Below are 17,567 nucleotides of genomic sequence, written 5' to 3' on the forward strand. Positions count from 1 at the left end.
GAAATGAGGAATTGACTTGTACAAATTTATAATACAGACCAAACTAATAGGAATTGAGTTAAAAAAATTTGGAGAAACTTTAGTTTGCCCCGTCCAAATTTCTAGCCGATTTGACAAATACTTCTTGAACTTTCAAATCTCTTACTTTAAACCCTTGAACTTTCAATTTCTATCACTTTGGACCTCTCTGTTAGTTTTCAAACGTTAAACTCAAACGGTTTGACTTTTTATGCCCATTATATCCTCACACCAAACTACACTGTTTTGAGCCCAAAACTGCTAACACCACTCAGCCCAAAACTAATATCGCTTGGGGGCATTAAAATCATTTTATTAAAAAAAAAAAAAAAAAAGAAGAAAGAAGAAATTAAGCCACCTCAAAACTATAATATTTCACTCCAGCCCAAAACTGTTTTGGCATTAAAATATTAGCTATTTTTTTTAAAAAAAAAAAAAAAACCATTCATAGAGTTTAGGCTTTTGGGGTGGCCTAATCACCCCCAAGGCCCGTACTCTCGGCCACCTCCACAGTACCGAATGGGGTGCACAAACCACCTCTAGGTGCCCCAGGGGTGGTCCCACCACCCCCAAAAGCCCAAACCCATCTGCAATGGTTTTTTTTTTTTGGCTCTTTGGGTTGGCCGACTTGGCCCCGTACTGGGGTGGCCTGGAGCCACTCGCATTTTTTTATTATTTTTTAATATTTTGTTTTTTAAAAAAATAAATAATAAATAATTTTTTTTAATGCCCAAAACGACATCGTTTTGGGCTGGGTGGGTGTTGTAGTTTTGAGGCCCAAAACAGTGTAGTTTCCGGGTTATGGTATAATAGGCATAAAAAGTCAAATCATTTGAGTTTAACGTTGAAAACTAACAGAGGAGTCCAAAGTGATAGAAATTGAAAATTCAGGGATTCAAAGTAAGAGATTTGAAAGTTTAAAGGGAGTTTGTAAAATTGGCTAGAAGTTCATAAGGCTAAATCAAAGTTTCCCCTAAAAATTTACTATACAGACCAAACTAACCACAAAAGGAGTACCATAAATAACTCAAAATATAGGCATTAGTGTCGATGTGTCATTATAATGTAGCATAAAAAATATAAAATTTGGATTCTCTCCTGGATAATATTCAATTAGTTATATTGAAGGTGTATTTTTGTTCCCTCAAAAAGTGAAAAGATAAAAATACCCTTACACAATAATTAACTGAAAATTATCGAGTTCAAATGAAATGGGGAGGATATATAAGTTAATAAAGAAATTAAATATACAAATAACTAATAATAAAAATATTGGGACTCTTACATTAATTGATACTACTTGGTAGTAAGAGAAGAGGTAATAGGAAAGGACATTGTACAAATTTAGTCCGAGATGAAATTAATTAATTACATTGAAAACTTGATTTAATGTATTACACGAAGTTTAATGGATTTTCATTCCTGAACTCCTTCATTATAACTAATTGGATATTATCTAACTCATTTAAAATGCAGAGGATCTTAATTCAAGTTCATTTGATGGAGAGGATCCTAATTCCTAAATTTGTCGATTGAACCACAATTAATTTAGACCAAAAGAATATTTAATGAGGCCTTTCGGGAATTTGAGGTTAATAATTAATTATATGCATGAAAATAATAATAATAATAATAATAATAATAATAATTAATTAATTAATTAATTATATGCATGGGTGGCATTTTGAATTTCCCACAAATTCATTGTGAATCTCAAAAGTCGATTTATGTTAAATAGAACAGTGCCTATAAAAACACGCGTAGATAGCTGAAAAATTATCCATCGTTTTGTTAGAAAGAATGTTAGGGTCAATTTGGGCTTTCATCAAGTTTCTGGCAATGGTTCTGTGTCTCCTTATTGATGGATCCACATGTTTGAAGGCTATTTACTTAGCAATAATGTTTCTTATTGTACTAAGTAAGACCATAAGTATCTCTCATTGATATGTGCTTCTTGTGATTGATAATATACCAAGTAATGACCAAAATTTGAGTGGTATATATGTACATATGCCTCACTTTTTTCTTTTAAATTATTTTAACGTATGGTCGTGATATCAAATGTTGGCACTTATTAGATGATATGAGTGTATGTGTGAGTGTTGTGTTTTACATTAATAAAATTAAAAAAAAATAAATAAATAAAAATAAAAATGAATAAGTTAATAGTTAATATACTTAAACATGAACTTAAACTCATTAGCTCCAGCTTTTGGGTTAGAGTGGTGTTAAATATGTATATTAGTTTACTCTTGGTGGAGTTATTACGTGATTCTTTCCCTAACAATTGATATCAAAGTTATAGTTAGCTTCCGCTTAAACGAGTGTCTTGGGCTTTGATGCGTTTGGTGATGGCTCTGGGAGCAAAGTTGTGTTTCGTGGGTCGCAATTAGTGTAATTCGTGTATGCGTGACACTATTGGAATTGTAAAGGGATTAATGAGTAATTTGGTAAATGTAAAAGAGACTTACACGTAAAGAGGGAGATTTTATTGTTAGTGCAAGTGTGAGTATTGTATCTCACAATGAGAAAATAAATAAAAAATAAAAATAAAAACTATATATGTATATATATTATAGTAGTGGACTTCCTAACTATTAGCAATTGGACTTTAATATACCCATAGTGAAGCTAGTTCATATAATACCAAGAGTTGTATCTCTTGGATATGTAACTTTCATAACCAAGAGTTGTGTCTTTTGGTTGGTTATCAATAACCCATGGGATGAAAGTTAAAATCAGATTATTCATTCAATTATTTCAGAATTTGAAATTGTGAATCTCTCTTAATTCTCTCTTCTGTTCTCCATCAAATAGCATTTAGGTTGTGTGGATATGTGTTTTGTTCTTATAATAAAATATCACCGTTGAGTTCTTTCAAATCTGTACTTAAAAAGCATCACTATACGTTATAGCACACTAACCAAATATCCTTATTAATTTGTGAGTTCTAGATGAACTTTCTTACCTAGAACTCTATGTTTTTATGTTTATGTTTTTCCAACACTAACCCTAAGTGAATCTCTCTCTCTCTCTCAGACTTAAATAATATCTTGCATGGGAAATCCCTATATAGGTAACGTGTCTCCAAATACCCATCACTCAAAATAAAATACTTGGGAAATCAAATTTAATCGTACAAAACACGTTAGGCAGAACTAATACTCCACTTTTAGCTAATGATGGGTCATCAACTCACCTACTCAATACGGATGATGATCATGTACCATAATGCGTCTATCATGTATGATGTATGTGTATCCTTTTAATTACAAATTTCTTATAACATCATGATTTATTATATTAATTAATTAGCAGTTTATTATATTAATCGTCTTAATTTGATGCTCCATATATGCATGGAAACTTATAAAGTGGTTGTTGATCTACCACACCTAGCTTATCTCCTTAAATATTTGCTTCAGTCTCCCTAAAAAGCAGATTGTATGATACAAACACTTACGACTCATAATTTATGATCATATATATATATATATATAATATGCGACTGCCTACGTACGTACGCAAACAAATTAAACCCAACAAATTGGATGACCAATATATAAAAGATCTTGTCATATGATTCTTGCCACGGTTGCCAACCAAACCCACTTTATACAATTTATGGAAAGAAATGTTTGTCAAACGACAACGTACGTCGTCGACCAAACACTACTTGGCAAACATATCAACTTCGGAGAAGTCGTAAAAGTCAGCAGTCAATGGTCCAATTTGGCCAAAACCTTCAAGCAAATTGTTGTCTTTTTTGGACTCCCTCTTCTTCCCGTACGTACAAACTTGTGGACTTGGATAAATATTATGATAATTGATTAATTAATACCCCTTTAAGTGATATGCATAATTACAGATATATAAAAGCTTCTTCCTTAAAGGAAAATGCTTTAAACGTTTTAATTATCACAAAAGCTTTACGTAGTAATTGATTGAGTTACACGATTATATATATATATTCAGTCCAAAAAAGAACCTATATAATATAATAAAATATAACCAAACATTAGCACGTTGAATTGTGTGATTAGTAATTATATACTAAACTTAATTGGGGTTGATGACCCAATTAAGCAACATTATGATGACCTGATCAACTCAAGTAATTAGCGAATTGTGAAAGACAATATTTATATATGGCTGAAAATATTCTTATAGAATGTAACCACCTTTTCACGTTATAAAAAATTTGACTTGCAATTTATTTCCGATCGAGAACACAATGCTAACACGACAGTTTCAAATTTAAGTGTTGATTAAAATTATCACAACAATATTATAAAATAATTATAAAATAAAAATGTAATTTCTAAACGTTCGCTTTCAAATAAAAAAAAAGATGGGTACATGATAAAAAATGAAAATAAAATAAAAGAATTGGGGCCTATCCATCAACATGGAAGCCTAAATCACTACCCCAAAAAAGAAAAAATTATTGTACCCTGGCCCAGTAACAGCTCCACTTACATGTAAGTCATAAGTGCATAAATAAAATAAAATAAATAAAATAAAAAGAAAGAGATATTGTATACAACTGAGAAAACAAAGACAACTTCTCATTTTCTACTTATAATAAAAAATAAAAAATAAAAAAATAAAAAAATCTTCTCATTTGCTGAAGGAGAAGGTAGCAATCAAGTACTCCCTTCACTGGCTAATACTTTTTTCAAGTAGACTTACATTTTAAGAGTTTTCTTTTGTTGCTTTTCATGCACTACATGGATACATCAAATAAAGAGCATGCATATATGACAAATATGAATTTTATATATATATATATATATATATATATATATATATCAATTAGATTTAAATTATAAAATATTATTGAAAATATAAAAGAAAAATGACCTCTGAAGAGTGCAGACCAATGAAGTAACAAGACGAAAGACAAACACTGAAACAGGGAAAAACATTGCGCAGAAGTGAAACAAAAGCCAAAGTAAATTTAATAAATAAAAGTGAAACAAAAGCATGAGAAACTGTGAAAGACTCCGTGGCAATCTAAACGGAAATAACGGTGTTTAGTGAAAAGGGACGATCCTGGCACCCGCGAACTTCCCGTTGAAACTTGGAATCTCTCTCTCTCTCTCTCTCTCTCTCTCTCTCTGTGTGTTACAGGACATAAAATAGGGAACACCCACGTTTGCATTTTGCGCGCACAGAGCCAGAGCCAGAGACACAGAGATTAAAGAGAGATTAATAGTTATCCGTAAATGTAAAAATTTGGGCTTATAAATTGGGTTGCGACAAGGGCATCACTCAATCTCTTGCTTCATTCCAAAACAGAGATTTCCTACAAAACATATAGATAAAGATTAAAAAAGAAAAGAAAAGAAAAGAGAGAGCTTTCTTTGCTTCAAGAATATACGATTCCCATCTTGTAAGTCTCTTCTTTCTTCATTTCCTTTGTATCTTTTAAGTTAAAATTCCTTTCCTTGTGCTGATGCCTCTGCCTTTAAGCTCTTGGTTTGAGAAAGGCTGGTCTCTTTTTCTATGCAATTGGGTGATCATTTTCCCTCTCTTTTTCTATTTTTTCTCTGTTCCCTTTTCTGGGTACTTTCTCCTCCTTGTTTTTCATGCCTTGGAATGTTTTTGGAGATGCTTTCTATATTGGGTTTCTTTTATTTTCTGTGTTTTGGTAACCTGTTTCGTTTTAGACATCTGTTGTTCCTAAACATACTTCACTTTGGCAAATTTTTTCCCTTTCTTCCCTCCTTCAATTTTTGTTTTCATAGTCACCATTTGTTCAATCTTCTCATGAACCTGAATCATTTGCTTCTCGGCAGCCTCTCCTTTTGTACAAACGATTTGAGGGGTCTAGTTTTTCTGAATGAAAAAAAAAAAAAAAAAAAGTCTTCTTTTTCTTTTGTTTTTTTCAAATTTCTTCTTCTAATTGCTTGCTCTGTTTTTAACTATAAAGGTCTCAATTTTCAGGAGTTCTGCTAAAGGAAAAGAGCTTGTTCAAGGAGTTTTTAAATATAAGTTCATAGTTTCCTTGGAACTTTTTTGAATTTAATTTGGTGGATGTTGAGAAATTGAAGATGGGGGATCACTTTGTGTTGCTGGTGGATCGTTTGCTCACAGAGTCCACGTTAGAAGCTGCAATTGAGAGCAGAAACCGGTCCATGCAAGCTACATCCTCAGCAGTTGATGAGAAGAAAATCGATAACCCTTCCAAGAAGGTGGATTATGGAAATATATCATCTCCCGGGAAATTGGTGGAATGCAGGATATGCCAGGATGAAGATGAGGATTCAAATATGGAGACGCCCTGCTCTTGCTGTGGCAGCTTGAAGGTCGGTTGGATTCTCCTCTAATCTTAACCTTTTTATTGGTTTTTTAATCTCGCTTTTTCATTGCAATGGATTTGGTAGGTAGATAGAAGTTTTGAATTTTTTTGTATGGAAAAGTGAAAATATTTTGTTTTGAAGTAAATTTTTTATTTGAATAGTAATAAATAAAAGTTATTGAAAATGTTAGGAACTTGAAAAAAAGGAAATTTTGACGTGTCCATTGCCAAACAAGGCTTTAAGTCTTTTTAACTGTGAGACGAAAGACAAAAAGAAAAAAAGAACTTATATTAACCTTTTGATGAATCTAAGGAACCATTGCTTCAATACACTAAAATTGTATTACTTGATCATCTTAAAAGAATCTAGATGCATTACCCCTTTAAATAAGCAACAATGCAAAGTCAATAATGCAGTCTGCTACAAAAAACCAGAATAATTCTAGTGGAAAATACAAGGTCATTAGAAAGGAAGTCAAATTATTTGAAAATGATGCCACCATTTTTGAAATGTTCGAAGCTCATCATTTTTTGTCATAATTTTCTCTTTTGGAAACAAACTTGGTGGTGTTTGATAACCCTTTTTAAGAAAGTTTTTTTTTTTTTTTGGTGTGTTTTGGTTGAGAAAGTGTTTTACCCTTCATTGTATACTGGCATCCTACTCATTCCTTTTATGTTCTTCATATTGGTGTGTACATTACTAGAATTCTTATCATGTATCTGCTGACTTATAAATTCCCATTACCTTTCTGCATCTGAACGCAATATCTGAGTGTCAAATCCGAAACTTTATGTAATGAGAATTCTTATCATATATCTGGCATTTAGTGCGAAATATCGTCGTCATATTCATTGAATTTCCCCTTCAGGAGTTATGTTTTGTGAGATCCTTGGTCATATATATTTGTTTCCTAATTTTGCAGTATGCCCACCGCAAGTGTGTACAGAGGTGGTGTGATGAGAAGGGTGACACCACATGTGAGATATGCCACCAGGTGCTGCTTTATGATCTTTCTAGTTATGCTTCTGTGTAGTGTAAATTCACTTTAACATCACTCTTAGTTTGGATCATTGCATCACAGATCTTGATATTATGCATGAATCACTACAAAACTTAGCTATTTATTAAGATAATTCTTGAATTTCAGCAATTTAACCCTGGTTATACTGCTCCTCCACCGCTGTTTCAACTCGGGCGTGTTCCAATGAACTTCAGGTGAGCTTTCTATAAACTTTCTGATCTATTTTTCACTGCCTCTTTATCTAGAATGTAGATTTTTATTTTTATTTTTTTCTACTTCAACTTCACCAATGTGCTCCTATGCTGGCTTTACCAGGGGAAATTGGGAGATATCTAGAAGGAACTTGAATAGTAGTCCCCGCATTATAGCAATGGTTTCAACTAACCCTAATTTCCTGAATCCTGACTATGATGAGTACTCAGCTACTACTACAAGAAGTTTGATATGTTGCCGTTCAGTTGCTTTCATCGTAATCTCTCTCTCTCTCGTTCTCATATCCAAAAGTTTAAGCCGATAGGAATGAGTGAATTTAATCACTTCGTCCAATCTCATTTGCTTCCTATGTTGCAGTTTATGGTTCTTCTGACTTTACGGCATACGCTTCCCCTCATAATAAATGGAAACAATGAGTACTCTTTCCCACTGTCTATTGTAAGATAATTGGCTTGCTAATTCTTTTCATGGGGACAAAGATAAACCTCTCTGCAGAATGATGAAAGCTTTTCTTCTTTGCAGTTGCTACTTCTACGAACTGCTGGGATTGTTCTTCCAATCTATGTCATAGTGAGAGCAGTAACTTCTCTTCAGCGACGCCGACATCCACCAGTAAGTTCATTTTTCTGGTGTTAAAAGTTCACTGAAATCATGAACCATCTATAACTCAAATGCTCATTGAAGTTAACTCATCAATTAGGAGCCTTCCATTTCATCATTAACTTCATCAGATGATGATGAAACTGAGCATTCAACACAGCAGCCCCAGCCTCATATGATTCATGTACAGGTTTAGCCGGTGCAAATGGAAGCGATGGCGTCGACTTGTTTAGCCATATCTACCAATCTTTATATAGTTCTTGTTTCAAGGAGAATACTAGAAATCAGTTCAAGAAATGAAAAGAAAAATGGAAATTGGGATCTTGGACAAGTGTGGAGGAATTCTAGTCCCTTGTTTCACATTGTTTGAATACCTTATACAGCCAGAAAAGTATCCCAGTGTATAAACCAAAAAATATACCAGAAAAGAAAAAGGAAAAAACAAGCCAAGCTATTAAAGGTGAAGTACTTGTATATGTCTAACTGTAAATACCAAGTTTGCATTTATGGCCAATACTGTATTGATTATTGAATAGATGCATGTTAATGGAGCAAGAGAAGATGGGTTATTGGTTTGCTTCAATATCTTTTTTTATCATTTTACTTGCATTGTTTCTTTATCAATGGCACAACATGGCTAAAGATTTATCTTAGTGTCTCCTATGGAATCCTCATCATAGGAGACTCTAAGATGACCTTTCCTCCTTCCCACCACCTCTGCCTTCTCTATCCCTCTTCCTCTTCGCTTCTCCCCCTACCCTCTAGCCTCTGTCTTTTTCTCTTTTACTTAATGTAACTGTCTATCTTGCTTGTAAAAATAAAAAGGGTAATAAATCTCAAGTAAAAGCTCTTTATGTGATCACTCCCTCAATTTTTAAAAATTGATTTTCACTGCTTAGATTTGTCGCAAATTTGAAATGGGTCATTCTGTGTGTTTCTGTTTCAATAAAATAATGTCGGTTAGTACCATCTCAAAACCCCCTGGGGTAGCCACTTGCCACTATTGGGGTGGCAAGGGGGTGTCCCCCACCCCTCCATCTCTGGGGATGAGGGGGCAGCCACAACCATTTGTTTTGGTGTGGTCAAAGCAGCCACCCTTTTGCTTGGGGAGTTGGTGCACGTGCCACTCCCAGGAGGCAATCCAAGAGTTGGCCACCTGCGGTAGAAGTGGGGAATCTCTTTTTAAAAGTTGTTTTTTTCACCAAAAATTATATATTCTATTTTCTAAGAAAATAAAAAAATATATTATTTCTATTTGACATGACAAAATAATGACATTAACGGACGTCACTCAATTGTATGAATACCACACGAAATGACCTATTTTAAGTAGGTGACAAATTTATGCAGTGAAAATTAATTTTGAAAAACCGAGGGAGTAATCACAAAATGCACATTTAGGCAGTGCTTTGTTATGCATTTACCCAAATAAAAAAATCTCTATTCTTGTGACTTGAAATTATACCCACTCACGTGACATGATTGTTGAAAAAAAACAAAAAAACTATTTTGCAATGCGTCCACCAATATGATATCGTCCAGTGGATCCAAATATCATCTCAACAATTCTTTGTGCTTGTGCAGTACTACATTTGTTGGGTGCAATACTTGAGGTATTATCTGAGCGTTCATTTTAAAATCAAATTGTAACAGCAAATAAAATAAAATAAATGGTAGTTGTTAGAAAGGGTGGTTTTCTTGGCCACGAGAATAGTTCGGCTACTCCTAATACTCTTTTGACCAAGGCAATGGTTCAGCCACTTGTAACAGCTAGTTTGAAAGTAGCTGAATTACCCTCTTGACCAAGGGTAACAACTAGTTTGAAAGTAGCTGAATAGCCTGAATTACCCCGTTAACCAAGGGAGTGGTTCAACCATCCTGATGGTTAATTTGAGGTGATTAAACCACTCCTTTGACCACAATAATAGTTTGGCCACCCCCAATACTGTTGGCCAAGAGGTGGTTTGGCCACCCCTAATGACCGGTTTGGAGGTGACCAAACCACTCCTTTGGACACGAGGGTAGTTCGGCCACTTCTAATGCCCAATTGGAAAATGGTGATTCTACCAACCTGATAGCCAATTTGAGGTGGCCAAACAACTCCCTTGACCACAAGAGTGATTCAACCACCCTTAATGACCGATTTGGAGGCGGCCAAATCACCCTATTGGACACGGGGGTGGTTCAACAACTCCCAATGGCCAATTTGAAAATGGTGGTTCTACCTCCCTTTATAGCGGTTTAGGAGTGGTCGAACCACCTCCAATGACCAATTTGAGGGTGACCAAACCACTCCCTTGTCAAAGGAAATGGTTTGACCACTCCTATTAACCAGATTTAGGGTGGTCGAACTACCACTTTGGCCAAAAGATTCCCTCAGTCACAGGAGGTGGTTTAACCACTCAACAGTCACTCAAATCATCCCTTCTTATGTACCGTTCATTTAAAATTAGTCTAGATAAAAATGAAGCGATTTAGGAGTGGTCGAACCACCTCCAATGACCAATTTGAAGGTGGCCAAACCACTCTCCTGTCAAAAGAAATGGTTTGACTACTCCTATTAATCAAATTTCTGATTTGGTGTGATCAAACTACCACTTTGGCCAAAAGATTCTCTCAGTCACAGAAGGTAGTTTAACCACCCCAGCCGTCACTCGAATCATCCCTTCTTATGCACCGTTCATTTAAAATTAATCTAGATAAAAATGTATTGCACCCGGTGGCGGATCTCAATCCTAAATAAACGGCTGTGTTATATGCCACTTCTACTCATCTATGCATATCCTCAATCTACTTTAAACTAGACTGTGCTTGGTTGTTCAAGTTAAAGAGTATTTTCCTCGAAATTGTCACAAAGCACGCAAAGGGAAACGTACAATTATCAGTGTTCCGAAAAGTAGTGCACAAGAGCCATAATACATTATCAATGGCGATCTTTTCAGATGAACAATCGACCTAAGAATTCGAAGCATCCATTAACTATTTCTTCTAGTCGTTAATACAATTCATCATTAATTTAAAATTTATGGCCAAAACAAAAAAAACAAAATCACAAAGAAACAAGTTTTCCGTATCTTTTTACATTCAAAATTGACAGCTAAACAGCTACACTACTCTGCAAATACCAATTCAAGATCTAAGAACTGCATTTCATCTGTGGGAATAATATACTGCTCAAAGTCAAATTTTACAGAGTTGCTGCCCATCATCACCAATTCAAATTAAAGAACATACAAAGGGCCGTGGACAACAATGATGTACTCTCAAAACACCATACAGTACTCTCTCATCTTTCTTGACTAAATCCGTGTAATGAACAAAAATAAACTTTTTGAAAAAAAAAAAAAAAAAAAAAAAGGACAATAAAGATGCAAATGGATCTAGGGTGATTCTCTCCCAAAATTAAGATTATCGTACCAAAATCTGTACATTAAAAAAGAAAAGCTTGAAAGAGAATACAGAAGAGGACCTCAACCAGTGCATTCAGGTACAAGGCTTTGATCTGGATTTGCTATTCAGAGCCTGATTTCATCCGGCTGTGCACCCTATTGCCTGTCTGATTTTGTCCCCTTAAGAATCTTAGTTCCAGTTTCTCCTTGGCCTGAAATATTGTGGAAAAAGAAGCAAAATAAGAAGAATGAAAACTCCTAACAACCAACCCTCTGCCTCACTAGCTCTCCTTTTTTTTTTTTTCCTTTTTTCTCCTCTTTTTCTAATGGCTCTGCTTTTTTAAACGTTTTTGAAAGAGCTCATTACCCTCCTAATTATCATATGTTCTTTAAAGAGTGTAGTTGGTGGAAATACTTCCGACTCTTCTGCTGTGAGCGCCAGTAGCAAGCAAGTGCTCCAAATGCACAGCTAGCAACAGCAATTGCCAATGCAGCCCCCACAGGCACCACAAGCGCATTTGTTGAGGCCACCAAATCTTCAAGAGCAACATCAGCCCCATCTTTCCCAAGAATTTTTTTGTCCTTGTATAGAGATACTAGCGTTTTCCCATAATAATTAGACAAAAATTTGAACACCTCGTCCTGGTCCCAATCGATGCTGTTATTTCTCTGGCTACGACGGAGATGACAGGAAGAGCAAAGCTGCTTTGGAGGCCAAATCATCTTCGGAAATTTAGGATCCTCAGTTCCTAAAGATGCTTCTTCTTTGATTAATCTCTCATTAACCTTATTGTGCGCACTCCACAACCAAAGAGCAAAGTCACGGGTTTTGTTGAAAGGATTAGAGACACTGAAATCAAGATTGCTCACTTTTAGCTTAAGTTAGCCGAAAGAAGCTCAAAGAATTTGAAATATGTACTATTCTCAGAAGCACATACCTTGAACACATGTCATAAAAATGTTGGCGACATTCCTCACAGATGAAGAAGTTGTGCACAAATTCGCATATAGCTGTAAATGCAAACTGGCTCTCTCCATCCTCAATTCTAACAGAGAGTGAATGGAGCAGAACCCACAATCCACAACTGCAGACAGAGAAAAAAGCAACATGTCAAAAGAACTCCCAAAGTTGGGAGGAGACTTACAGTAAAAGGGAAAAAAAGGGAAAAAACTTTTAGCGGGAAGGCTATAACAACCAAAAGTATAAGCAGCTGCTTTACTGAGGTGGAAAATTGATATTCCAATTGCATTAGTGATTTGGGGGTGTTAAATACTACATAGTCGAGGGAGTTGTAAAAGTGTAGTATGGAAGCAACAATGTCAATGATATATTGGGTAAGCTACTGATGAACCGAAGAACAGGAACCATCAAGAGACCATCAAATAAGCACTCCTGATCTCCAAAAATTAATATATGCATGAACAAGAGAAATGAAACAAATGCAGCAAAAAACATTCTGTGGTTTCTTTTGTCTAAAAAAAAGGAAAAAATGTCATGATGAATTTAATACCTTCTATGTTGCGTGTGTGTGTGTATGTAACAACGGAATCCAGACACCTCTCAAAGCAAAATTAACGCTTTCCTCAACACCAATACCAGCAACCCAACACACCATCACTACCCCTCTAGAATCACACCCACCATCTCTATTACAGTCAGTAACTCAACTAAAACCATCATAGCCACAAAATGCAACCACTACTCCTCCATTGTCACCACTCTGCCTCCTCTTCCATTACTCCCATCTCCCTCACCACCAGCCTCCAGCTTTCATTGCCAGTTTGCCACTCCACTGCCACTGCTTTAACTGCCTCATCAATGTAACTACCTCTTCCACCAAGCGGCCACAATCAATATTGTGACACCCCAAAAAGTTAGTTTCATATTGGGTAGGTAAATTATAAAGGCACTCATGAGTACTACGTCTCATACTAATTCCTTACTAGGTGAGATTAAGCTTCATAAGCAATTATAATGAGCATTAGTTATAACTTGACTAATCATTTTGAACGAATAGCGCAGATATGATTATCACTTTCCTAAGTCGTTACAAATGGTATTAAGAAAAAAAGTACAGAAACTTTTTCTTATTAATAGAAGATTGAGAGCTGTGTGTGAGAGCTGTGTCGGCGCGTGAGGGCGCGTGTAAGGTGGTTGGAGCTAGTGTTAGCTTGTGTCATGGCTGGACCGAGGAGGTGGATGGTGGAGTCCAAGGAGTTTGAGGTGTTGATCAAGAAGGGGCATCAGGAGTGAGAATTTTTTAGAGGAGCAACAGATTCAAAAGGTCCATCTTTCTTAAAAAGGATGAGTTAGCCTGGTTGGTGAGAGTAGCGGATGATTTGGTGGCAGTGAAGAGCTCTGAGGTATTCTGGGATCAATCCAGAGCTGGATACCCCAGAATTATTGCGCAGAAGAGTTCAAATAGGCATGGATACTTCCTGACAGTGGAGGAATTCGATGGAAGAAAAAGATGTGGCTCGATCATCATCCCTGAAGGACGTCGTGGGTTTGGGTGGGATCGCTTCATTAAAGAAATGCAAGCAGCTTACTCTTCTCTCCGTGATCACCGAGTGATCAGTGAATATAGAGAGTTTAGGGGAGAAAAGGGTGAAAAGGAGGTGAAGAAGCAGAAAAGCTACGCAGAGACAGTGAGACTGTCATTGAAGGCAACCCAAAAAGACGGTGAAGACTGGCAAGAACCAGGCCAGCGAAACTTTACGACTGACAAGAGGAGCTTAGGACCGTCGAAGACCCAGGGTCCAGCGATGGCTCAGGGAGTTTTGGGGAGGTCTCCGAAGGAGTCTGCTATGGCTCCGACGAAATCATTATGGCCGGCGAAATCTGATAGAGGTCCGTTAGTGCCTCGCGTGAATGTTACGAAAGCTGGAGGTTGCGTAGAGCGTGCGACAAGAATTCCGGCGAGTTGGTCAGCAAAACCGGCAGCGCAGTCTGAGCAGTTGTCAGTCTCTGGACGCATGAAGGGATGGGAGAGGATGGGGTACCATGTTGGGCAGACCTACTCTGAGGTAGGTATTGAGCTCCTCAATGTGAAGGAGACGTTGAGAGTTCTGAAGAGAGAATGTGACGTGGGGATGTATAAGATTGACAGGGTGATTAATCAGATGAAGGTTAGTGGGCTTGGGCCAGAAGAGAAGTTGCAGATCAGGGGAAGGCTGTATGGAAAGAGAAGGAGAAGGTTGGGCCGGGAGGAAAAACTAAAAAGACCACCAGCAGGCTGAAGTTGAAGAAGAAGGTGATGTTCAAGCCAAGAGGGGTCGTGGGCTCAGGTGTGGGCTTTAGTCTAAGCCCATCTCACGATTCTAAGGTTGGGCTGGCTATATCGGCGGCTTCTGGAAAGTTAGTGACAGAGTCGCGAGTTCTTACGCCTTCACCGGCGTGTTCGTCGTTGGCTGGCAGGGAGCGAAGAGGGGAAGAAGGGGTTGGGTCAGTGGCAGAAGAGACTCCTAGGGTGTCTGTCGGCATTTCTGCGGGGGATGCTAGCGTTTTCGTGGCCGGAGAGAATTTAAGTCCAAAAATCCCCGCAAGCCCGGTGAAGGAACTTCAGCCCACTGGTAAGGAATTAACTTTTTTGACATATATGAGGAGGAAGGCTGGGCCAAAGAATAGAAACGAGACAGGGGTGGGTTCGATAGAAGCTTCATCGTCGACGTCTGGGCAGTTGAAAGGGATTCTGGGACCGACGCCGGAATATTCGCAGAGGGTGCCGGAGACGCTTCTGTCATCGGAGCAGCAACAGACGGCGCCGGAGAAGCCTATGGAGACCGGCCAGGCTGGGGAGAGTACGTGCTGGGCCACACGAAAGCTTCTGAGAGGGAGTCCATCTCGCCGGAAGGTTAATTTGGCCGTGGGGGAGTGGGCTCAGCAGGCTTATCGGGGGGAGGAATGGAGTTTGAGTCCGTTGTTTCATTTTGGACAAGAAAGGGTGGATCAAACATCGGAGTTGAAGTTGTCTGGGTCTGAATCAGGCATGGATGGGGATAAAATTGCTGAAACAGTAGGTTTGGAGGATTTAGGGTCAGACACGATTTCAACCAGCTGGGTAGTGGGAAACTGCCTCAATTTTTGCCCAAAAATTGGAGTTTCTGATGAGGGGAAAAAGGAGGAATTGGAGGCTCTTTTCAATGCCATTGAAGCCTCTAGAAAGCAGTACGATTCGGACTTGGGAGGTGTTTCTGCATGTGTTCCTGCACTCAAAGGCCTTGAAGAGATTGAGGAAAGTGAGAGGGTTGCTTTGGTGGATCATGAAGCTTAATATTGTAGTATGGAATGTGAGAGGGTTGAATGCCCTCAAAAAAAGGTTGCGCATTAGGGGTCTTTTGAAAGAATGGAAAGTAGATGTAGTGTGTTTGATTGAGACGAAGATGGAGACTATCTCTCGAGAGGTGATTCATAGTCTTTGGGGAGGTCAACATGTGGGTGGAAGTATAAAGGCTCTAATGGTTTGTCGGGAGGGATGCTAATGATGTGGGATAGGAGGGTAGTGGAATGTAAGGAGGAGTGTGTGGGACATTTCACTTTGGCTTGTTCGTTTCAAAATGTAGAGGATAGATGGGTGTGGGCGTTTGGGGGAGTGTATGGGCCAAATGAGGAAGTGGAGAGAGGGGCGCTTTGGGATGAATTGGCTGGTTTGATGAGGGTTTGGGAGGTCCCTTGGTGTTTGGGTGGAGATTTTAACATTGTACGCTTTCCCAGTGAGCGCTCCAATGTTTCTTACTATTCATCGGGCATGATGGATTTCTCGGATTTCATTTCAGAAAATAATCTGGTGGATATGCCGATGATGGGGGGTCAATTTACTTGGTCCAATAATCAAGAAAATGAGAGTTGGTCGAGGATTGACCGGTTCTTGCTTTCGTCGGATTGGGAAGATCACTACCCAGCAGTTGTTCAAAGGAGACTTCAACGCCTGCTCTCGGATCACTTTCCTTTATTACTGGACTGCGGGACTCCTTGTGGAGGTAAGAAGGGTTTTAAATTTGAAAATATGTGGCTTAAGGCAGAGGGTTTTGTTGATAAGGTTGCTTCTTGGTGGGGGTCGTATTTGTTTGAGGGATTGCCTAGTTTTGTGCTTGCTAGTAAATTAAAATCCCTTAAAGTGGACTTGAAAAAGTGGAATGAGGAGGTCTTTGGGGATATTGGGAGGAAAAAGAAAGAGTTATTGGGAGGTATCCAGGAGTTGGATGAGTTGGCAGAATCGAGAGGCTTAGATCAAGAGGAGAAAATTCGGAAGGCGGACAAGTTGAAAGATTTGGAGAATACATTGTTGTGTGAAGAAATTCATTGGCGTCAAAAATCGAGAGCTTTGTGGCTCAAGGAGGGGGATCGGAATACTCGCTTTTTCCACAAGATGGCTAATTCTCACCGAAGGTACAAACGTATGGAAGTGCTTCGTATTAATGGCGTTTTATCCGATGATCCAGTTGAGGTTAAAGATCACATAGTGCAGTATTACCAATCTCTTTATTCGGAACAAAGCTCTTGGCGCCCTAGAATGGATAACCAGCAGTTTTTGTCCATCGATGAGGAGGATAATCGGTGGTTAGAAAGAGATTTTGAGGAAAAGGAGGTTTGGGAGGTGGTAAAAGGCATGGATGGTGATAAGGCTCCGAGTCCAAATGGCTTTTCCATGGCTTTTTTTCAAGCTTGCTGGGGTGTTATTAAACAAGACGTTATGGTGGTTTTTGCAGAGTTCCATCGTAGACGTCAAATGGTGAAGAGCTTGAATGCAACTTTTATTTCCTTGATTCCGAAAAAGGCAGATGCGGTGGAGATGAAGGACTTTCGGCCCATTAGCTTGGTGGGAGGAGTGTATAAAATTGTGTCTAAGGTTCTTGCCAATAGATTGAGAACTGTCTTGGGTAAGGTCATTTCCTATTCTCAAAATACTTTTATTGGGGGTCGGCAAATCCTAGATTCCGTTCTTATTGCAAATGAATGTGTGGATAGTCGCTTGAAATCAGGGGTGCCTGGTGTTCTTTGTAAATTGGATTTGGAAAAGG

General features: G+C 37.9%; 2 protein-coding genes across 5 annotated transcripts in view; one reads left to right on the top strand and one right to left on the bottom strand.

Annotated features, from left to right (window-relative positions):
* Positions 1-5,248: 5,248 nt before the first annotated feature.
* On the top strand, positions 5,249-8,717 carry LOC132177356 (uncharacterized). Of its 3 annotated transcripts, none has more exons than XM_059589632.1 (8): positions 5,249-5,413; positions 5,954-6,329; positions 7,246-7,317; positions 7,471-7,538; positions 7,660-7,813; positions 7,915-7,995; positions 8,080-8,169; positions 8,258-8,717. In XM_059589632.1, exons 2-8 carry the CDS (start codon positions 6,075-6,077, stop codon positions 8,351-8,353), a joined length of 816 nt encoding a protein of 271 aa, XP_059445615.1. In that variant the 5' UTR covers positions 5,249-5,413; positions 5,954-6,074; the 3' UTR covers positions 8,354-8,717. The 3 variants fall into 3 exon arrangements, with proteins under 3 accessions (XP_059445615.1, XP_059445613.1, XP_059445614.1); XM_059589630.1 differs by having other exon boundaries at positions 5,968-6,329; XM_059589631.1 differs by lacking the exon at positions 5,249-5,413 and adding an exon at positions 5,460-5,536 and having other exon boundaries at positions 5,968-6,329.
* Positions 8,718-11,285: 2,568 nt separating this feature from the next.
* The window catches only part of LOC132177355 (sulfhydryl oxidase 2), a 22,383-nt gene continuing 16,101 nt past the window's right edge, over positions 11,286-17,567 (bottom strand). Inside the window, exons 10-12 of one of the 2 annotated variants that reach the window (XM_059589629.1) lie at positions 12,485-12,631; positions 11,962-12,396; positions 11,286-11,758 (exon numbers count right to left, since the gene is read on the bottom strand). In XM_059589629.1, coding sequence (XP_059445612.1) covers positions 11,737-11,758; positions 11,962-12,396; positions 12,485-12,631 — 604 coding nt within the window. In that variant the 3' untranslated portion in view covers positions 11,286-11,736. Of the gene's footprint in view, positions 11,759-11,913; positions 12,397-12,484; positions 12,632-17,567 lie in introns of both variants that reach the window. The other variant, XM_059589628.1, reaches the window with a different exon arrangement.

Source organism: Corylus avellana, chromosome ca4 (assembly GCF_901000735.1).
Source record: "Corylus avellana chromosome ca4, CavTom2PMs-1.0".
NCBI lineage: Eukaryota > Viridiplantae > Streptophyta > Magnoliopsida > Fagales > Betulaceae > Corylus > Corylus avellana.

Bases quoted from the DNA above. Each gene is read 5' to 3' on its own strand.
- LOC132177356 (XM_059589632.1), top strand. From the start codon at position 6,075: ATGGGGGATCACTTTGTGTTGCTGGTGGATCGTTTGCTCACAGAGTCC. The intron at 6,330-7,245 runs GTCGGTTGGATT...CTAATTTTGCAG, and splicing joins CTTGCTGTGGCAGCTTGAAG to TATGCCCACCGCAAGTGTGT. The intron at 8,170-8,257 runs GTAAGTTCATTT...CTCATCAATTAG, and splicing joins AGCGACGCCGACATCCACCA to GAGCCTTCCATTTCATCATT.